Source organism: Haliotis rufescens, unplaced genomic scaffold (assembly GCF_023055435.1).
Source record: "Haliotis rufescens isolate VD_foot unplaced genomic scaffold, xgHalRufe1.0.p SCAF_16, whole genome shotgun sequence".
Classification (NCBI taxonomy): domain Eukaryota; kingdom Metazoa; phylum Mollusca; class Gastropoda; order Lepetellida; family Haliotidae; genus Haliotis; species Haliotis rufescens.
Genome location: NW_025963846.1, coordinates 11,509,701 through 11,528,350, shown reverse-complemented (window position 1 = coordinate 11,528,350; position 18,650 = coordinate 11,509,701). Strand labels below are relative to the sequence as shown.

At 43.4% G+C, this 18,650-nt stretch overlaps 1 protein-coding gene and 1 long non-coding RNA gene across 2 annotated transcripts; one reads left to right on the top strand and one right to left on the bottom strand.

The window, feature by feature from the left end:
* The first annotated feature begins 9,581 nt into the window (after positions 1-9,581).
* LOC124137060 lies at positions 9,582-11,080 on the top strand. Its single transcript, XR_006861474.2, has 2 exons — positions 9,582-9,882; positions 10,867-11,080. It is a non-coding gene; the product is annotated as an uncharacterized LOC124137060 (long non-coding RNA).
* Positions 11,081-14,136: 3,056 nt separating this feature from the next.
* On the bottom strand, positions 14,137-15,378 carry LOC124137057. Its single transcript, XM_046503182.2, has 2 exons — positions 15,091-15,378; positions 14,137-14,304 (listed from the first exon to the last, which is right to left on the bottom strand). Exons 1-2 carry the CDS (start codon positions 15,341-15,343, stop codon positions 14,234-14,236), a joined length of 324 nt encoding a protein of 107 aa, XP_046359138.1. The 5' UTR covers positions 15,344-15,378; the 3' UTR covers positions 14,137-14,233.
* Positions 15,379-18,650: the final 3,272 nt, after the last annotated feature.

Genomic DNA, 18,650 nt, shown 5'->3' with positions numbered 1-18,650 from the left:
CCCGGGTGCCAAGTAAACCCCTGATGCCAAATAAACCCCTGATGCCAAGCAGATCCCTCTGATGCCAAGCAGATCCCCAAGATGCCAAGCAGATCCCCTGATGCCAAGCAGATCCCCCTGATGCCAAGTAAACCCCTGATGGGGTTGCTGACCCCCTTGGTGCCAAGCAGATCCCTCTGATGTCAAGCAGATCCCCTGATGCCAAGCAGATTCCCCGTTGCCAAGCAGTTCCCCCTGGTGCCAAGCAGATCCCCCTGATGCCAAGCAGATCCATCTGTTGCCAAGCTGATCCCCCTGGAACCAAGCAGATCCCCTGATGCCAAGCAGATCCCCTGATGCCAAGCAGATCCATCTGTTGCCAAGCAGATCCCCAAGATGCCAAGCAGATCCCCTGATGCCAAGCAGATCCCCCTGATGCCAAGTAAACCCCTGATGCCAAGCTGACCCCCCTGGTGCCAAGCAGATCCCTCTGATGTCAAGCAGATCCCCTGATGCCAAGCAGATTCCCCGTTGCAAAGCAGATCCCCCTGGTGCCAAGCAGATCCCCCTGATTCCAAGCAGATCCATCTGTTGCCAAGCTGATCCCCCTGAAACCAAGCAGATCCCCTGATGCCAAGCAGATACCCATGATGCCAAGCAGATCCCTCTGATGCCAAGCAGATCCCCTGATGCCAAGCAGATTCCTCCGATGCCAAGCAGAAACCCCTGATGCCAAGCAGATCCCCCTGGTGCCAAGCAGATCCCCCTGATGCCAAGCAGATCCATCTGTTGCCAAGCTGATCCCCCTGAAACCAAGCAGATCCCCTGATGCCAAGCAGATACCCATGATGCCAAGCAGATCCATCTGTTGCCAAGCTGATTCCCCGTTGCCAAGCAGATCCCCCTGGTGCCAAGCAGATCCCCCTGATTCCAAGCAGATCCCCTGATGCCAAGCAGATCCCCCTGATGCCAAGTAAACCCCTGATGCCAAGCTGACCCCCCTGGTGTCAAGCAGATCCCCTGATGCCAAGCAGATTCCCCGTTGCCAAGCAGATCCCCCTGGTGCCAAGCAGATCCTCCTGATGCCAAGCAGATCCATCTGTTGCCAAGCTGATCCCCCTGAAACCAAGCAGATCCCCTGATGCCAAGCAGATACCCATGATGCCAAGCAGATCCCTCTGATGCCAAGCAGATCCCCTGATGCCAAGCAGATTCCTCCGATGCCAAGCAGAAACCCCTGATGTTAAGCAGATCCCCCTGATGCCAAGCAGATCCCTCTGATGTCAAGCAGATCCCCTGATGCCAAGCAGATTCCCCGTTGCTAAGCAGATCCCCCTGGTGCCAAGCAGATCCCCCTGATTCCAAGCAGATCCATCTGTTGCCAAGCTGATCCCCCTGAAACCAAGCAGATCCCTCTGATGCCAAGCAGATACCCATGATGCCAAGCAGATCCCTCTGATGCCAAGCAGATCCCCTGATGCCAAGCAGATTCCTCCGATGCCAAGCAGAAACCCCTGATGCCAAGCAGATCCCCCTGGTGCCAAGCAGATCCCCCTGATGCCAAGCAGATCCATCTGTTGCCAAGCTGATTCCCCGTTGCCAAGCAGATCCCCCTGGTGCCAAGCAGATCCCCCTGATTCCAAGCAGATCCCCTGATGCCAAGCAGATCCCCCTGATGCCAAGTAAACCCCTGATGCCAAGCTGACCCCCCTGGTGTCAAGCAGATCCCCTGATGCCAAGCAGATTTCCCGTTGCCAAGCAGATCCCCCTGGTGCCAAGCAGATCCTCCTGATGCCAAGCAGATCCATCTGTTGCCAAGCTGATCCCCCTGAAACCAAGCAGATCCCCTGATGCCAAGCAGATACCCATGATGCCAAGCAGATCCCTCTGATGCCAAGCAGATCCCCTGATGCCAAGCAGATTCCTCCGATGCCAAGCAGAAACCCCTGATGTTAAGCAGATCCCCCTGATGCCAAGCAGATCCCTCTGATGTCAAGAAGATCCCCTGATGCCAAGCAGATTCCCCGTTGCCAAGCAGATCCCCCTGGTGCCAAGCAGATCCCCCTGATTCCAAGCAGATCCATCTGTTGCCAAGCTGATCCCCCTGAAACCAAGCAGATCCCCTGATGCCAAGCAGATACCCATGATGCCAAGCAGATCCCTCTGATGCCAAGCAGATTCCTCCGATGCCAAGCAGAAACCCCTGATGCCAAGTAAACCCCTGATAACAAGCAGATCCCCCTGGTGCCAAGCAGATCCCCCTGATGCCAAGCAGATCCATCTGTTGCCAAGCTGATCCCCCTGAAACCAAGCAGATCCCCTGATGCCAAGCAGATACCCAAGATGCCAAGCAGATCCCCTGATGCCAAGCAGATCCCCCTGATGCCAAGTAAACCTCTGATGCCAAGCTGACCCCCCTGGTGCCAAGCAGATCCCTCTGATGTCAAGCAGATCCCCTGATGCCAAGCAGATTCCCCGTTGCCAAGCAGATCCCCCTGGTGCCAAGCAGATCCTCCTGATGCCAAGCAGATCCATCTGTTGCCAAGCTGATCCCCCTGAAACCAAGCAGATCCCCTGATGCCAAGCAGATCCCCTGATGCCAAGCAGATTCCTCCGATGCCAAGCAGAAACCCCTGATGTTAAGCAGATCCCCCTGATGCCAAGCAGATCCATCTGATGCCAAGCATATCCCCCTGATGCCAAGCAGATACCCCTGATGCCAAGCAGATCCCCCTGATTCCAAGCAGTTTCCCCTGGTGCCAAGCTGATCCCCCAGATGCCGAGCAGATTTCTCTGATGCCAAGCAGATCACACAGATGCCGAGCAGATCTCTCTGATGCCAATGATATGCGCACAAAGAAATACATAAATAAGTATGAAAATATGTTTTGAAACATTCCTAAATGTAAATTATTACACTCAATATGATTGTATTATTCGGCACAATAACAAGAGGGAGTGCGCTCTGTTCTATCTAAAGTACTGTCGGAAATGCTAAAAAATTGCTTTTTGCAAAAAAAATGTGGATAAAATTGTAGATGTGCATCTTCTAAAATAACAAAATGAGGCTGCATTTGTTTTGTCAACACTGCTCCAATGATGCATGTTACATTACACTTGAAGATCCACAGCCACGGTACACGGCATGGAGTCTGTACAAGGAAATGTATACAAGTTCTTAGAGACAGAGGGAAACCATTTACATGTATAAAGAGGTTATCACGCGAGTGTGTTTGTTTGTTTTCGTAAATATCCTGCATTACGAATAAACATTGTATTTAGCGAGCCTTGGCGAGCTAAATACATAGTGTTTATTCCTAATACAGGATATTTACCATCCCCAAACACACAAGCGTGATAACCTCTTTATCATGTAATGTCATTCTTTAATTCTGTGCTTTAAAATCGCTTTCCCTCTCTCACAAACATTACCGAATCATTGCGAGTTTTCCTGGAATGCGCGCATTAATATTTATTACGTCACAGGGTAAGTGATGTGTCAGTCGGACTGTGACAGTAGCCAATATAGTTCCAACTGAAATCTGTTTCTTATACAGTGGCGAAGCAACTTATACGCAAAACAACAGTTGTTTTTAATTGCCTTTCTCGGCAATCCATCGTTCTGTCCGCTAGAGTAACTGCCCTTTGTCAAAGGTTAGCTACTCTAAACCTAGTCTATGAGACGTCACGGCCACGGTCAGACGTTGTTGACAGTCGGTCTGTCCTTTCATAACGTTAAGAAGTGTAGTCAGATGTACACACAGCGACAAATCGAAACAAGGTAACAGTTCAAACATATTTCGGCCGAATCCGACCATTTTGATTTGTGGAGATGGTTTCAAGCCACAGAGGTCTACAAGCACAGATATGGCTACTGATCCCGCTTGGCTAGGTGAAAGTAGTCCTACTTGACCTTTGATATTTGCATCTCTATCCGCATATGACCCCAACGGATATCGTTTGTATCCGTTGGCTTTATCCTGCCGAGAAACCTACCCATTATATGATAAAAATTTAGATAGGGTGAATTACCGAACTGTTCAAGCTATGGGCTTTTCAGTTCAAACCAACAGGTCTACGGTATGATAAATCAAAAAAAGGTATAGGGGTGGTCTCAAAAACAAAACCGGTACGTGAAATGATATTAGCTTTGATACAGGGTGATAAGGCGTATAGTGTACAAGCTTTATGAGCAGGAAGATACCCTCGACTTGAAGTTGAACTCGGGAGGCAATTAAAGACTCAATTAAAGTTTGCCAGAGTGCATTAAATACTGCCCTCCCCGGGATGGGATTTCCATACACGGCGCGTGGCGTTGACCGAGCAGTTTTCATTGACAAATATTCCATCCTGTATATGAGGTCACATTATCTCCGGACTATTCGTAACTATCGCCGCCAGGGCTTCCAGATCATTTACCTTGATGAAACCTGGGTGAATAAGAATCATTCCACCGACTACATGTGGCTATCGCCAGAAGGACAAGAAGCACCCATGGTACCATCAGGTAAAGGTAATCGTGTCACTGTTTTAAACGCGCAACCCAGGGCTTATTGAAGGATGTGAGCAAGATGTCGAGGCGACAAAGAAAACTGGTGAAGGAAATGATAGGAGGTGACGTGTTCTTGGACTGGTTGGAGCATCAGCTATTGTCCATTTTAAACAACCTCAGTGTCATTGTCATGGATGACGCCAGTCACTATAACGTGGGGAACCGGACACTGCTATGCCGACCATGTTGGTTGGTTGGTTTGTTGTTTAACGCCACACTCAGCAATATTCCAACTATATGACGGCGGTCTGTAAATAATCGAGTCTGGACCAGACAATCCAGTTATTAATATGATGAGCATCGATCCACGCAATTGGGATCGATGACATGCATCAACCAAGTCAGCGAGCCTGACCACCCGATCCCGTTAGTCGCCTCTCACGACAAGCATAGTCACCTTTTACGGCAAGCATGAGTTGCTGACCTTGCAGGAATATATGACGTCTTGCAATGTCGACTTCAAACCATCTGAAACGAAAGTCCAACGCATGGAGAAAATTCGCCTGAATAGGAAACCAGTAAAGTACAAGACATTTGTGGTGACGGCACAACACGGTCACGTTATCTTATGTACGCCAGTCAGACATTGTGAGCTCAACCCCGTTGAGACTATCTTGGCTAACTGTAAAGGGTTCATGGCAAGACATAACACACCATTCACACTCACACATGTGAAAGGGAAGATCAACGCAGTATTTGCTGGATATCAGCTTTGTTGAACCAGTTATCACCTTTCCGTGTAACGAGGTCTGCCTGTCGAGAGGGTCGGGGACAGGCACACATGAAATCGCTATGCAGGAAACGTTGACCCAGTTTCCGTATAGCGAGGTATTAGCACTTTTGGACAGTACGAACGATTGACGTGAAACATGTGTACCACTAGTTTAGTGCCAACGTAATGCCCCTTTATCCTTGAAAAAAAATAACACATGTGTCAGGAAGTCACATTGATATGAACACATATTACTAGTTTTTATTTCATAATATGTTTGCTTTCTACTTTTATATTACGTAAATATTTAAACTGAATGTGCCATAGTCTCATTCCTGATTTTGTAGGTACCACGTGCAAATTACAATTTGTTTTAACTTCTGGGTTACAGTTGTACGCTTTTCGACAGTATACGTACTTGAATCAATGGGTAGGTAGGTAGGTAGAGCAAAATTCGTCATGATTGCACGTTTCCTTATATTGGAAGGCAGTAACGACAGTAGGAAGTACAAATGCAGCTTACGGCCACATATCTTGTGTAGACTTTCATGGTAGACATGGCTTAGTCTCGAGGTCGAATCTCAAATAATGGTGGGTGTGGGTCTAACACTGGATAACACCATCACTGTGTCCGGCTTCTGACCGAATAAATATGTTACCGTTTTCCCTCTATCCCTTAAGGGCATGTCTTAAAAAACAAATTTACTATTTTTGTGTAAACCTGGAATATTGCTGAGTGCGGTGTTAAACAACAAACAAACAAACAAACATTGTGTAAACCTATCCTCGATTGCATGGCGTATTGTTGGTACAATCAGTATCGACAACTGTCTTGAATTACAGAGCGATTGAGTTTGGGTTGATGAACTTTGGCTCGAACGTTGTGCCAGCAGTCACTGTGGCTTTTACGAGTTATCTTCCGTCAATGTCTCCTCCTAATGACCAATCAGATTCTAAACAAAATGAAGACGATCTTATCGATAATAAAGATCCATATTGTAATAAAACGGGTCTTACTTCGCGAGGTGCATCAAATCATGTGGTCACCTGAATTATAAAACATGAAAAGATTTGAAAAAATATCTGTTGACGCAAAGTTGACGGTACACGTGCATTGCAAATCCTGCAATCGACCGGTTTATGAACCGGATGTTGATTTCGTTACGCGATTTTGATTGGACAATGCATAGACTCGTTAGTCCAGTCACAATATACCTCCATAATTCCAGCTTAGTTCGGCAAGGATGGGAACTGGACTTTTCTTCTTAGTTAACTCCCTTGCCACGGGAAGATCAAAGTATGTGAGTATGGTTTTACGCCGCTTTTAGCAATATTCCAGCAATAACACGGCGGGGGACACCAGAAATGGGCTTCACACATTGTACCCATGTCGGGAATCAAACCCGGGTCTTCGGCTAGACGAGCGAATCTAGGTATATCAAGTCGTCTCGACTTAATGTGTGAAGAAAGCCAAGTCGCACCAATTAAAGGTTACCACCAAGGCAGTGATGTTCACAAAACAAAGCTGATGATCGGGACGTATAAACCTGAGACCAGCGGATTTATGCCTTTAAACCATTTGTATCCAACAAGAAGTTGAATAGTTTAGGATATGGAGATGTTGTTTCCCTGCAGAGAACATTTATCACTTCAAATGAGCAAATATGCTTTGAGAGGAACGTTTGTGGTGAGTCACAGCGTTATTATTTCTATCTATATTCGTAAATGTAGCATGACTAGCATGTGCCCTTATCTATGAGCGAAGAACACGAAGATGTGCCAGGTCAAGCGTTAAGGAGTTTGCGACTTAGATACGTGCCTGGCATATATCGTAAATCATCCTCAGGCAGAACAATATCCCGTATCCACCTTGGCATACAAAGGACCAGGTGGCCGCTGCTGGAATTTGGGCCAGACAATCCAGTGATTGGTATCATTTGCCAGGATTTACGGCATCGGTGTACGAGTGAGTGAGTGAGTATGGTTTTACGCCGCTTCTAGCAATAGTCTAGCAATATCACGGTGGGGGACACCAGAAATGGGCTTAACACATTGTACCCATGTGCAGAATCAAACCCGGACTTCGGCGTGACGAGCGAACGCTTTAACCACTAAGCTATCCCACCGCTTCAGGTGTACGATGACACGCGCAACCGGTCCATTAAGTCGCCCCCTTACGACTAGCATAGGTTGCAAGACACATATTCCAACCTGGTTTCCCCTCGTGACTCGAACCAGTCGAAGAAATGTTGGTGTCACCATTTGTGTTTATTTCAACATATTTTATTGCGAATGGATAATAATTCGATAATTGATAAAGCACAAATGTGACACTTTACTCTTAACTATACACTTTTGCGCTTAGAGGGAACCCAGTCGGTCAATGGTAACGAGTCGCTATTCGGCTTATCCCGGAATAACGCGAGGTGGTCTCGAATGTTTCTACATTGGCGTATGAACACGAGAACTGCTTCAAACAAGAACGATAACTCTTATTCTACCCGCGTCGTACAGTAAAATTATTGTATGCGGTACAGCAGCGCTCACATATTCCTGCTGTAATAAGTATTCTTTTCTACAAAAGTATATTTGGCAAGCCATTCAACTCATTCTTTCTCTCATTCATTCTTGGTTGGTTGTTGGTTGGTTTGTTGTTTTACGCCGCACTCAGCAATATTCCAGCTATATGACGGCGGTCTGTAAATAATCGAGTCTAGACCAGACCATCCAGTGATTAACATCATAAGCATCGATCCACGCAATTGTGATCGATGACATGCATCAACCAAGTCAGCGAGCCTGACCACCCGATCCAATTAGTCGCCTTTTTCGACAAGCATAGTCGCCTTTTACGGCAAGCGTGGGTTGCTGAAGACCTATTCTACCCCGGATCTTCACGGGTCCCTCTGAATGCAATGGTATGTTAGGTATACATGGCCAAGAAATATCGAGAGTCTGCACCAGACACTCTGGTAATTAATTTAATGAGAAGCGATCATTCTCGGACGGCAAGCACGTCTTGGTAGGACCAGTGAAGATCCGGGTTAGAATAGGTCTTCAGCAACCCACGCTTGCCGTATAAGGCGACTATGCTTGTCGTAAGAGGCGATTAACGGGATCGGGTGGTAAGGCTTGTTGACTTGGTTGATGCCTGTCATCGAGAAAAATCTCAAAACTGTGTAGTAACGTGATGCTGTTGACGTTATCCGTTGGTCATGACGCCCCGAATCCCCTGTCCATATTCATAAGAAATCTCTGCCAAACACAGACTTACGATTCCGACCATACCATGGGCATGTGTTTATGATACCTGTTCGCGAAAAGGTTAGTATATCCTGCTCAGCCGGTGACACCCGTCGCAATCACATGCAAAGGCAAGTCAATTGTTCACCTGCAAAAACATGAGGACATACAGTACAAGACTAGTCAAACTAGGGATTTGCATCATTTTTGTCACAAATTTGGAAATGTCCCCGCATGTCCACCATAAAACTGTTTGAAAGACTTAATGAGGCCTATTCATTGTGACCTTGATCAAACAACTTCTGAGCAAGAGTAGTATGACACTTTTTGAAATCTTGTGGAAACAGCATGCTCGACTGCACAGCTAACGTTGTGAGTGAGTGAGTATGGTTTTACGCCGCTTTTAGCAATATTCCAGCAATATAACGGCGGGGGACACCAGAAATGGGCTTCACACATTGTACCCATGTCGGGAATCGAACCCGGGTCTTCGGCGCGACGAGCGAACGCTTTAACCACTAGGCTACCCGACCGCCCCGCTAACGTTGTGAAATGTAGACACCAAGGGATGGAGCTACAGGACTAAGGTTTGTTTGGTTTGTTTGCGGTTTAACGCCGCACTCAGCAATATTCCAGTTAAATGACGGCGGTCTGGTCTGTAAATAATCGAGTCTTGACCAGACAATCCAGTGATTGATATCATGAGCATCGATCCACGCAATTGGGATCGATGACATGCATCAACCAAGTCAGCGAGCCTGACCACCCGATCCCACCCGATCCCGTCAGTCGCCTCTTACGACAAGCATGGCCAAGACCCCTTCTATTTCTATTTCTATTTCTACCCCTTCCTAACAAAAGAAGGACTAGTCGGGTTGGGTGGGTTTTTAATGTTAAAATCTAATCGACCTGAAACTATTTTTATTTACAAATTTAGCCACGGGGGTGCCTGAAGGGAGATTTATTCATATCATTTATCGATCTATTAAACATAACATTAAATCGTCACCAGAAATTTCTTATTTCCTTTTGCATAATTCGAACCTAATAATCCATGAGGTGAAAGATAACAAAATGTGGCAAAACGCAATATAAAGCTCAGCTGCTCGAACAAGGATTCACTGCCCTCCTTCAGTCAAGATGAAGTTTCTTTGGGTGGCTGTTGTAGTCTCCGCCATGTCTATGGTCGGGGCCATCTTTAATGAAACAGGTCCACTGGCAAACATCAATTGCACGAAACCGTTTGAAATCATCAGCAGGCAAATGGACAATCTTGCCTCATTCATCCGCTGTCGTTTCTACATTCCTCGTCAAGAGACATGTCCCCGACATCAGATCCTAAGTCTGCGTGCTAAGCGATGCGTGTACCCTTCGAGCCTTGTCAAACGGTGCGATCGTAAGTACCACTGTCGCAGTTTTATTCTTGAATGAGTGAGTGAGTATGGTCTTCTGCCGCTTCCAGATTATTCCAGCAATAGCACAGCAGTGTGACGAGCGTATGATTTAAACATGGCTTTATTCTCCCGCCCCTGTTATATTTTTCGTAAATCGTTTGGTGGGCCTGGTACCATTTTACTACAAACTCTGCAAACGTGAGTAAGGACATCGTTGTTGGTTTAGTAGTCTTGTCAAACTGTGTGGACGTACTTATCGTTGTTGGTGTCGTAGTCTTGTCAAACTGTGTGGACGTACTTATCGTTGTTGGTGTCGTAGTCTTGTCAAACTGTGTGGACGTACTTATCGTTGTTGGTGTCGTAGTCTTGTCAAACTGTGTGATGTTGTTTCAGCCAAGATATTCTTTGGTTAGCGACCCGTGAAGATCCGGGTTAGATTACGTCTTCAGAAACCCGTGCTTGCCCTAAAAGGCGACTATGCTTGTCGTAAGACGCGACTAATAGGATTGGGTTGTCAAGCTCGCTGAAATGGTTGATGCATGTCATCGTATCCCAACTGATCGATGCCCGTTATGTCAATCACTGTATTGTCTGGTCCAGACTCGATTATTTACAGACCGCCGCCTTACAGCTGGAATATTGCTGAGTGCGGCGTTAAAAAACAAACAAACAAACTTTGGGTAGCATGTGGGACACAAAATGCGCATGACAGGTACGAGTGGGAATTACAGACGAGAAAGGTCTGCTTTTGTTTATTCCTTAATGCTGTTCCAGCTATATGACGTCGACTTGTAAATAAGCGACTCTGGACCAGACAACCTCTTGTCATGTTCGCGAGTCCGTAATAGCGAGGAAGTTTATCGGGAATGGTCCTCTCAAGGACGGCAGTTAAAATCCTGAATGTGTGACTGAGCCCTTAGAGTGTTTTGATGCTTAAATACATATGAAAGAACTTATCTGTATTTGCAGTTTTATTTCTTTTACAGCTAATAACAAGTTCAATTCACCAATGCCTCACTCCGCCTTAGGACGTAAGGGCTGGTAAGGGCGGGTAATTTCCAACCTTAACAAGTCCCGTCGAAACAAAAGAAGAACCTTACCCCAATGATGTATCGTATTCACATCAAACCTTTGTGATGTCACAGCTGCTATCTTGTATTTTGTTGTTGTCTTGTGTTGTAATAAAATCATTAACCTGCATGTTACCCTTATAATTTCTTATGGCGAGTAGGAAGATGTATGTTACCAAACATATTTATATGCAACAGGACTCCGATTTGTTTGCTTGTTATTTAACGCCGCACTCAGCAATGTTCCATTGTATTGTCTGATCCACAGCCGATCCTGTAGCTGGAATACTGTGTAGTGGGGCGTTAAGCAACATTCAGTGTAGGAAGACTGCTGTGAAATAATGATACTCTTAAGACCAACATCTGAGGCCTGTTGACCCGTAAAGATCCGGGTTAGGTCTTCAGCAACCCATGCTTACCGTAAAAGGTGACTCTGCTTGTCGTAAAAGGCGACTAACGGGATAGGGTGGTCAGGCTCGCTGACTTGGTTGATGCATGTCATCGATCACAATTGCATGGATCGATGCTCATGATATTAATCACTGGATGGTCTGGTCCAGACTCGATTATTTACAGACAGCCGTCATATAGCTGGAATATTGCTGAGTGCGGCGTTAAAAAACAAACCAACCAACTGTCATGGATCTTTCCGAACGTCTCCTACTGACAGTTTGTACATTGAGGCCGATGAGAAAATATAGATATAAGGGCACACCGTCCATATATGAAATATAGGTTTGAACACAGCAATTATTGGAGACATTCAAACGCTCATGCACGTGCCATGCGATATGACGTAATTGATTGGGGCCTATGGACGTGCAATGTGTTACTGCACGTGCATCCTGTGCAGCTGTGCACAGCATGTGCAACTCAAAATTCGCTGTCACTTTGGAAAGCATGATCTGTGGTCATTCAAAAATTCAAAACTTTCCTGCAACGTCATGGCCCGGGATTGACATTTCAACAGGACAACGCTCGTCCTCACACGGCTAGGGTCGCAATGGATTTTCTTCACCATAACAATGTCATGTTACTGCCATGGCCTGCAATTTCTCCAGATCTCTCCCCAATAGAGCATGTGTGGGATGAAATGGAGCGCCGTCTGCGTCGTCTTCTACATCCTCCAGATAACGTCCGTGACTTGGCACAGGATTTGAGGAGGATATGGCAGGCCATTCCCCAGGCCTTCCATGCCCATTTGGTGGACTCCATGCGTCGCCGATGCACTGCTGTGATTCACGCACAGGGTGGTCATACCCGTTATTGACTATGTGACTTTGTCGTTTGACCCCCTACTCCATTTTGATCTTCTGACGTCATCGTAACAGATGTTGTTCAGGTCCCGTTGACATATTCTTATGGTCCGATCATCTCCGTGCACAGTTCCTTTATGTGGCTAGTATATATGAACTAGATTACCAGATGACTCATCAATTTTTACAGCTGAATCGAAGGCCATTTTAACTGCTCCAGAATATATTAATAAACAACAGAAACATAAGGAATTCATTATTTTTTTCAGACTCGCTATCCTGTCTTCAGGCAATAAAAATATTTCTTGTATACATCCAATGTTACTAAAAATTATTGAATAACATATTAATCTTGCTACTGGCCAATACGACATCGTCTTTCGTTTGTTGAGCCCCCATTACACAGGGCTGCGACCTTTGTGCCACCTTCGAGCTATCAAAAACTGGCCAGGACGCTCAATGGTCGCCTAAACCCAGAATCTCTTGTTTCTATGTAACTGCTCCAGCAGTTGTTCAGCAGTAAATGCTCGAGTTTTTCAGCGTCTGCAACCACAATGAAACACTGCAGGTACAAGCCCTCTATTTATAGGCAGGCTGAGGAGGCACTACAGGTAGCTCAAAGGAGGCAGAAAAGAGGCAGACTTCCTCCCGCTGTGGAGGAGATACCTCTTATTTTAATTTTAAACCGATTGCTTTAGATTGAGGTTTCAAATGTATAAATAAGAAGTATCTTCTCTGCAGTGGGACTACATCAAATTCCAAAGTCCAAAGATGTATATTTTAATTTCATCGCAACCTGTTATGCACTGTTATGACCCACCAAGTCATTTCTTGGAAATCAGCTGGACAGGTAATTTCTTTTAAATCGAATTTGCCAAATCGCATTGCAGGGATAACAGGTTAAAGAAATAGTTTTAAAAAATACTGAACGAATTATTTCCCCAACAAACTTTAGTGATAAACATGCTGCCAGTTATTTTAAATGTGTGATTCTCAGTAGTTAGCAGTAACACCCAGTAAATAATACAAATTCAAAATAAATACCTCTCCGCTTGGAACTGGGATGTGGTAGAACTTGACCTACATCATGCTTACTGACACCTCACAACTGTCAATTGCTGCAAATGTTTTTGTTTACAATATTTATGCCTCTGACAAGTTACACGGAGAAGGATCACAACTCTGATATATGATGTGGTTCAACATTAACGCATGTCATCGATCCCAATTGCGTGGATTGATGCTAATGATGCCAATCACTGGAGTGTCTGGTCCAGACTAGATTATTTACAGACCGCTGTCATATAGCTGGAATATTGCTGAGTGCGGTGTCAAACAACAGACAAACAAACAATGAAAATATTGACTGTTCGCCATCAAACATCTCCCTAACAATTTCATAAACATTAAGGGCCACGGGTGGCCCAGTCGTCTTAGGCGCCGCAGTTCGCTGTGCAGAGTTGCATCCCTTTGGGACGCCAGAAACCTATGAGTGTGGGTTCGAATCCCGGTTCGCCCCAATTATGTTTCTAGGTTTGTCAGCACCATACCCGTGCTCGTGGGTTTCACCAAAGTGGTAAACGTCTGTGATCATGACCTGCATCACTTCAGGATTTCCTCTCACATCAAGATGACATGCCGTGATATAACTTGAACACTATTAAAAGCGGCGTTAAAGCCAACTCACTCACTCATTCATAAACATTATCATTTGTATTGCAAAAGATTTGCCCTCATATAAATTAAGTTCGGTCACAAATATCACAATACCATCAGTGCAAGATGTTTGTCATTGGGAGTTTGCCGAAAGTATCATCGCTACAAATACATTGCGCATGATGCAATGTGCACTCGCCAGTGAAGTAAAAGGGCAACACACAACTCAATTATATTACGACATAACACAACAAACAAAATATTTTGTAGCAGCTGAAGATATCACAATTCTTTAATGAGTACAAAAGAACAACAGTTGGGAGAAGTTCTTCTCTTTAGACGGGCCATGTTAAGGTTGAAAATTACTTTCATTATCCGCCGCTATAACCTTTATTGCGTCCCAGGACCGAGTTAGGCATGGGTGGGTAGAACTTGTATTTGGCTGAAAAGGGAATAGAGCAGGAATATAGTACTACACTTGTAACTTCTTTTATCTTCTTTCATTCAACCAAACTAAGGTTATTCTAAGGGTAACGCTCTTTTTCGGGGCATTAGCATTTGCAGAAGCCTGAGGTCTTCCATTAACTGCCCGACGAATCGAGTCTGGACCAGACAATCCAGTGACTGACATCATGAACATCGATCCACGCAATTGGGATACAATGACATGCATCAAGTCAGCGAGCCTGACCATCCGATCCCGATAGTCGCCTCTTACGACAAGCATAGCTGCCTTTTGCGGCAAGCCTAGGCCTGGGTTGCTGAAGACCTATTCTACCCCGGATCTTTACGTGTCACAGTATGTTGATCAATCCATGTCTAAATCTTCCGGGGGTAATGGCGAGACAAAATACAAACACAACATCAACAACAAGAATCTATGATCGCTCAGTTCATAAAACAATTAAATACATTACAATCTTGAAGTAAGGGGCACCACTTTGTCAGTTTCGTTGATTTTGATGGTATTTTTTAACTTCACCAAACGTCTATCGCGAATAGCAATATTCCAAAATGATTTGACGATTTTATAGTGTGAGGAATTTATAACACTCACAACATCTGCAACAAAATCAGTAATACAAAAATACAACCAAAATAGAACCCATAATGCAGTATTTGTTTGTTTGTTAAATGCCGCACTCAGCAATATTCCAGCTATGTGACGGCGTAATATGTAAATAATCGAGTCTGGACCAGGCAATCCAGTGACTGACGCAGTACTTACGATCGCACAGCTTGACTAGACGTGATGGGTACACACATCGCTTAGCACGAAGACTCAGAATCTGTTCTTTGGGACATGTCTCTCGACGGGGGATGTAGAAGCGGCAGCGGATGTATGAGGCAAGATTGTTCATGTCCCTTGAGATGATCTCGAACGGCTTGGTGCAATTGAATTGTGACATATTACCTTCGTCGAAGATGGCCCCGACCATAAATATGGTGGAGACTAAAACTATCAAACCCAGAACTTTCATGGTGACTGAAGGAGACACTAAAGCTGCATGTAGGTTGCTGACGTATTTATTCTTTTAAGGGTTTTTTTTTCCTTATCTTGAAGGTATGCTTTATTAGCTTTCGTCGATTACGCTCTAAGGTAAAAGACACTTTTTTCATTTTCTCAATTCTCATAAAAATAGTCTTCTAAACGCTGATGTAATAGATGTACCATTGCTAATAATTCCGCGAATCACTGCAAACGTCGTTTTTTTGCCGTATGTGGGCATTGGACGAAAATCGACGTTTTTTTGACGCTTTCTAACCACCGGTTTTCCGTCCAAATAACGTCTTTATTTGACATCGGAATTTATCGTAGGCTGATCGCTTTAGATTGAGGTTTCAAATGTATAAATAAGAAGTATCTACTCTGCAGTGGGACAACTTCAAATGTCAAAACACAGGAGGCTTAATTCCATTCTACCATGACGGCAAGAGCGCTTTGAGAACGGTGCTGTCTTGCAACTATAACAGTGTCAAAATTACTATTATTTTTCTTAAAAAATTTATGATAGTTTTATAACTATCATGGTAGATCATAGGTTATTACGTTAACTGAGATTAAAACCCCTCTTAAGTTGATTTATGCTGTTTTCTTGGAACAGATTTGTGTTATAGACACGATTTAAGATTATATCAGGTTGTAAAGAAATTTTTATTAATCAGAAGCCTACGATTGCATAATTTGTTTCGGGTAAACAGTACATGACTGACATATGGGCTTAACGCATGCGAAGACATTCTGTATTAAATCGTGAACAAGAAAGTATTTGTTCATCTCATCAATTCTATTTCATTGGTTTCAGGTGAGGAATCAGTGCATACACTGTAGTGCGTTTTGCATTGTGAAGTGAATGAGAAAGTTTTCACACGTTTTTACGCAGATGAAAGTATTCATTTGTCCAATGTTGACAGATATGTTTGTGCAGTAGTCTCTTTGTAAATACATGTATAGTATAAGGGTTACAGCATTGTTATAGAATAATTATCTTTGCAAAGGAATAACAGTTGCATTCATATTAAGGGGAGATAATACTGTCCCGTCTCTTAACAATCAGCTGTCAGTTGAAAACGTTTCTTTCAGTTTGTGTTCAAACAAGCACAGGGTTCCGTATCTTGTGTATGATAGTGTTAATAGTATTTCAGAGGTCAAGTTAAATAATTTCAGGTCAAGTTTGATAAATTTGATATCAAGTGTGATCAAACATTTTGAGTATTTGTATGCATTTTATCATGTAAAGGGAGATAACTCATCAGTGATTATTGTTAGTTGTCAGACATGGACTTCAGTCAAGGATAGCCCTTTAATAGTACAGTTTTATGTAAATATAACAACTGTAGTCAATCTATGACTTCAGAGTATTATGTGTCAGAGAAAGTATCATTGATGAGTTTATTCATAATGTTATTAATGTGGACAATAGGTCTGTTAAATCTTACCCATTGTATGTAGGAAATATCTTACACTTAATAATGTTTAAGTCAGCATAGTTTTCAGACAGTTACCTGAAAGTTTATATTGGAAACAGTTAATGTTGTTAACAATTCTCTACAGTATTTCTAAGTTGAAATTGTTCATCTTGGTATATATTTCCAGAAAATTAGTTGTATATTCCAGTTGTGAATTATTATTTAGATGGTATTGCCAGTTCTGATAGGTACTAGTAACAATACTATGACGTATTAAGTACTGTATACACATAAGTTAACACGATTCAAGCATACCAGTAATTGATTCACTGTTTGTAAAAATTGTTGATGTAAGGCGTTTGATTCTGTAAAACATGCGCAGACATTCTGTATCATGAACGAGAAACTATTTGTTCATCTCGTATGTTATATTTCTTTGTTCCGGCTTCAGGGGTGACATCAAACCTGTTACAATAGAGAATAATAGAGAGTCCCAGATAACATATAAGTGTTAGTATTCCAGTCGTTTAAGTATCAATCTAACTTTTTACGCCCTTTTAGTGATGAAAGTCGTGGATGCTTAGTAAACATCATGTCCATCGTGTATAACGCTTACTGTATCAAGTGACTTGGTGGTCAACGTGTTCTATTATCTGCATGTATATTTTTGCCATGTTATCCGTCTCATTGTTTGTATTTTCAATGGAAACATTTTATGTTTCAATATAATGAGTAGCATAGCATCGGCAGCTAAATATATATATTTAAAAATAACCAGTCTGTGACCGTATATGTCTAAAATACAAATACACAAAAAGTAAAACTGTTTCTATAGCTAAATGCGCACCAACTGTGCAATGTCTTTTAAATATTTATCATATAATTGCATCCGCGCCGGTCGATTTTGGAAACTGGAAACTGAATGGAAACCAAAGATGAAAACACTTGGAATCCACTAACAAAAATACAGTAAACCACAGAAGTCCTGGGTTACCATGTTGCTGAGACCAGTGTGTTGAAAGAAGTGTATGGAATAAATAACAATCTGCTCACATAAAGCTTTCTAAACCTCTGGTCATTTAACATAACTTCTATGCGATTTCGGCCCTACAAACGTGTCATGTGATATACATGTTTCATATTGCATCGCAACTGATGCTGTTTTTAGTTGCCTATTCTCTAAGTCGACCCTTGGGTATTATCAGAAATATCACAATAACAACATCAGTGCAAGATGTTTGTCATTGGGAGATTTCAGAAAGTATCATCGTTACCAAAATACAGCGCATGAGGCAATGTGTACTCGCCCGTGAAATGAAAAGGGCAACACACAACTCAATTTTATTACAACATAACACAACAAACAAAATTGTTGCTGAAGATATCACAATTCTTTGATGAGAACAACAGTTGGGAGAAGTTCTTCTCTTTAGACTGGACATGTTACGGTTGTAAATTACTTAGCCCTCACCGCCGCCATAACCTTTATTGCTTCCTAGGACAGAGTTAAGCATGGGTGGGTGGAACTTGTATTTGGCTGAAAAGGGAATAGAGCAGGAGTATAGTACTACACTTGTAACTTCTTTTGTCTTCTCTCATTAAACCAAACTTTGCCCCAAATAGCATTTTTTCCAACATGAAATCTACGGGAGTCTTAGAATTGTTTTCGTATATGAGTGAAAAAGTATACCCGAAACAGATTATCAGACATCCCAGTTAAGTAAAATGCAGGTGTAATGTAAGGATAGGTGTAATAAGCATGAGCTGACTATGGTGACACTAACGAGAAGACAATCAAGATGTCTATTTGTGGTTGATGGTATGATTAAAGCACAGTGGAGTAAGCTGTGTAGGTAGATGCCATGGTCTCTGTTAATG

Bases quoted from the DNA above. Each gene is read 5' to 3' on its own strand.
- LOC124137057 (XM_046503182.2), bottom strand. From the start codon at position 15,343: ATGAAAGTTCTGGGTTTGATAGTTTTAGTCTCCACCATATTTATGGTC. The intron at 14,305-15,090 runs GTAAGTACTGCG...TTCCCTTTTCAG, and splicing joins TCTAGTCAAGCTGTGCGATC to CCAAATACAAGTTCTACCCA.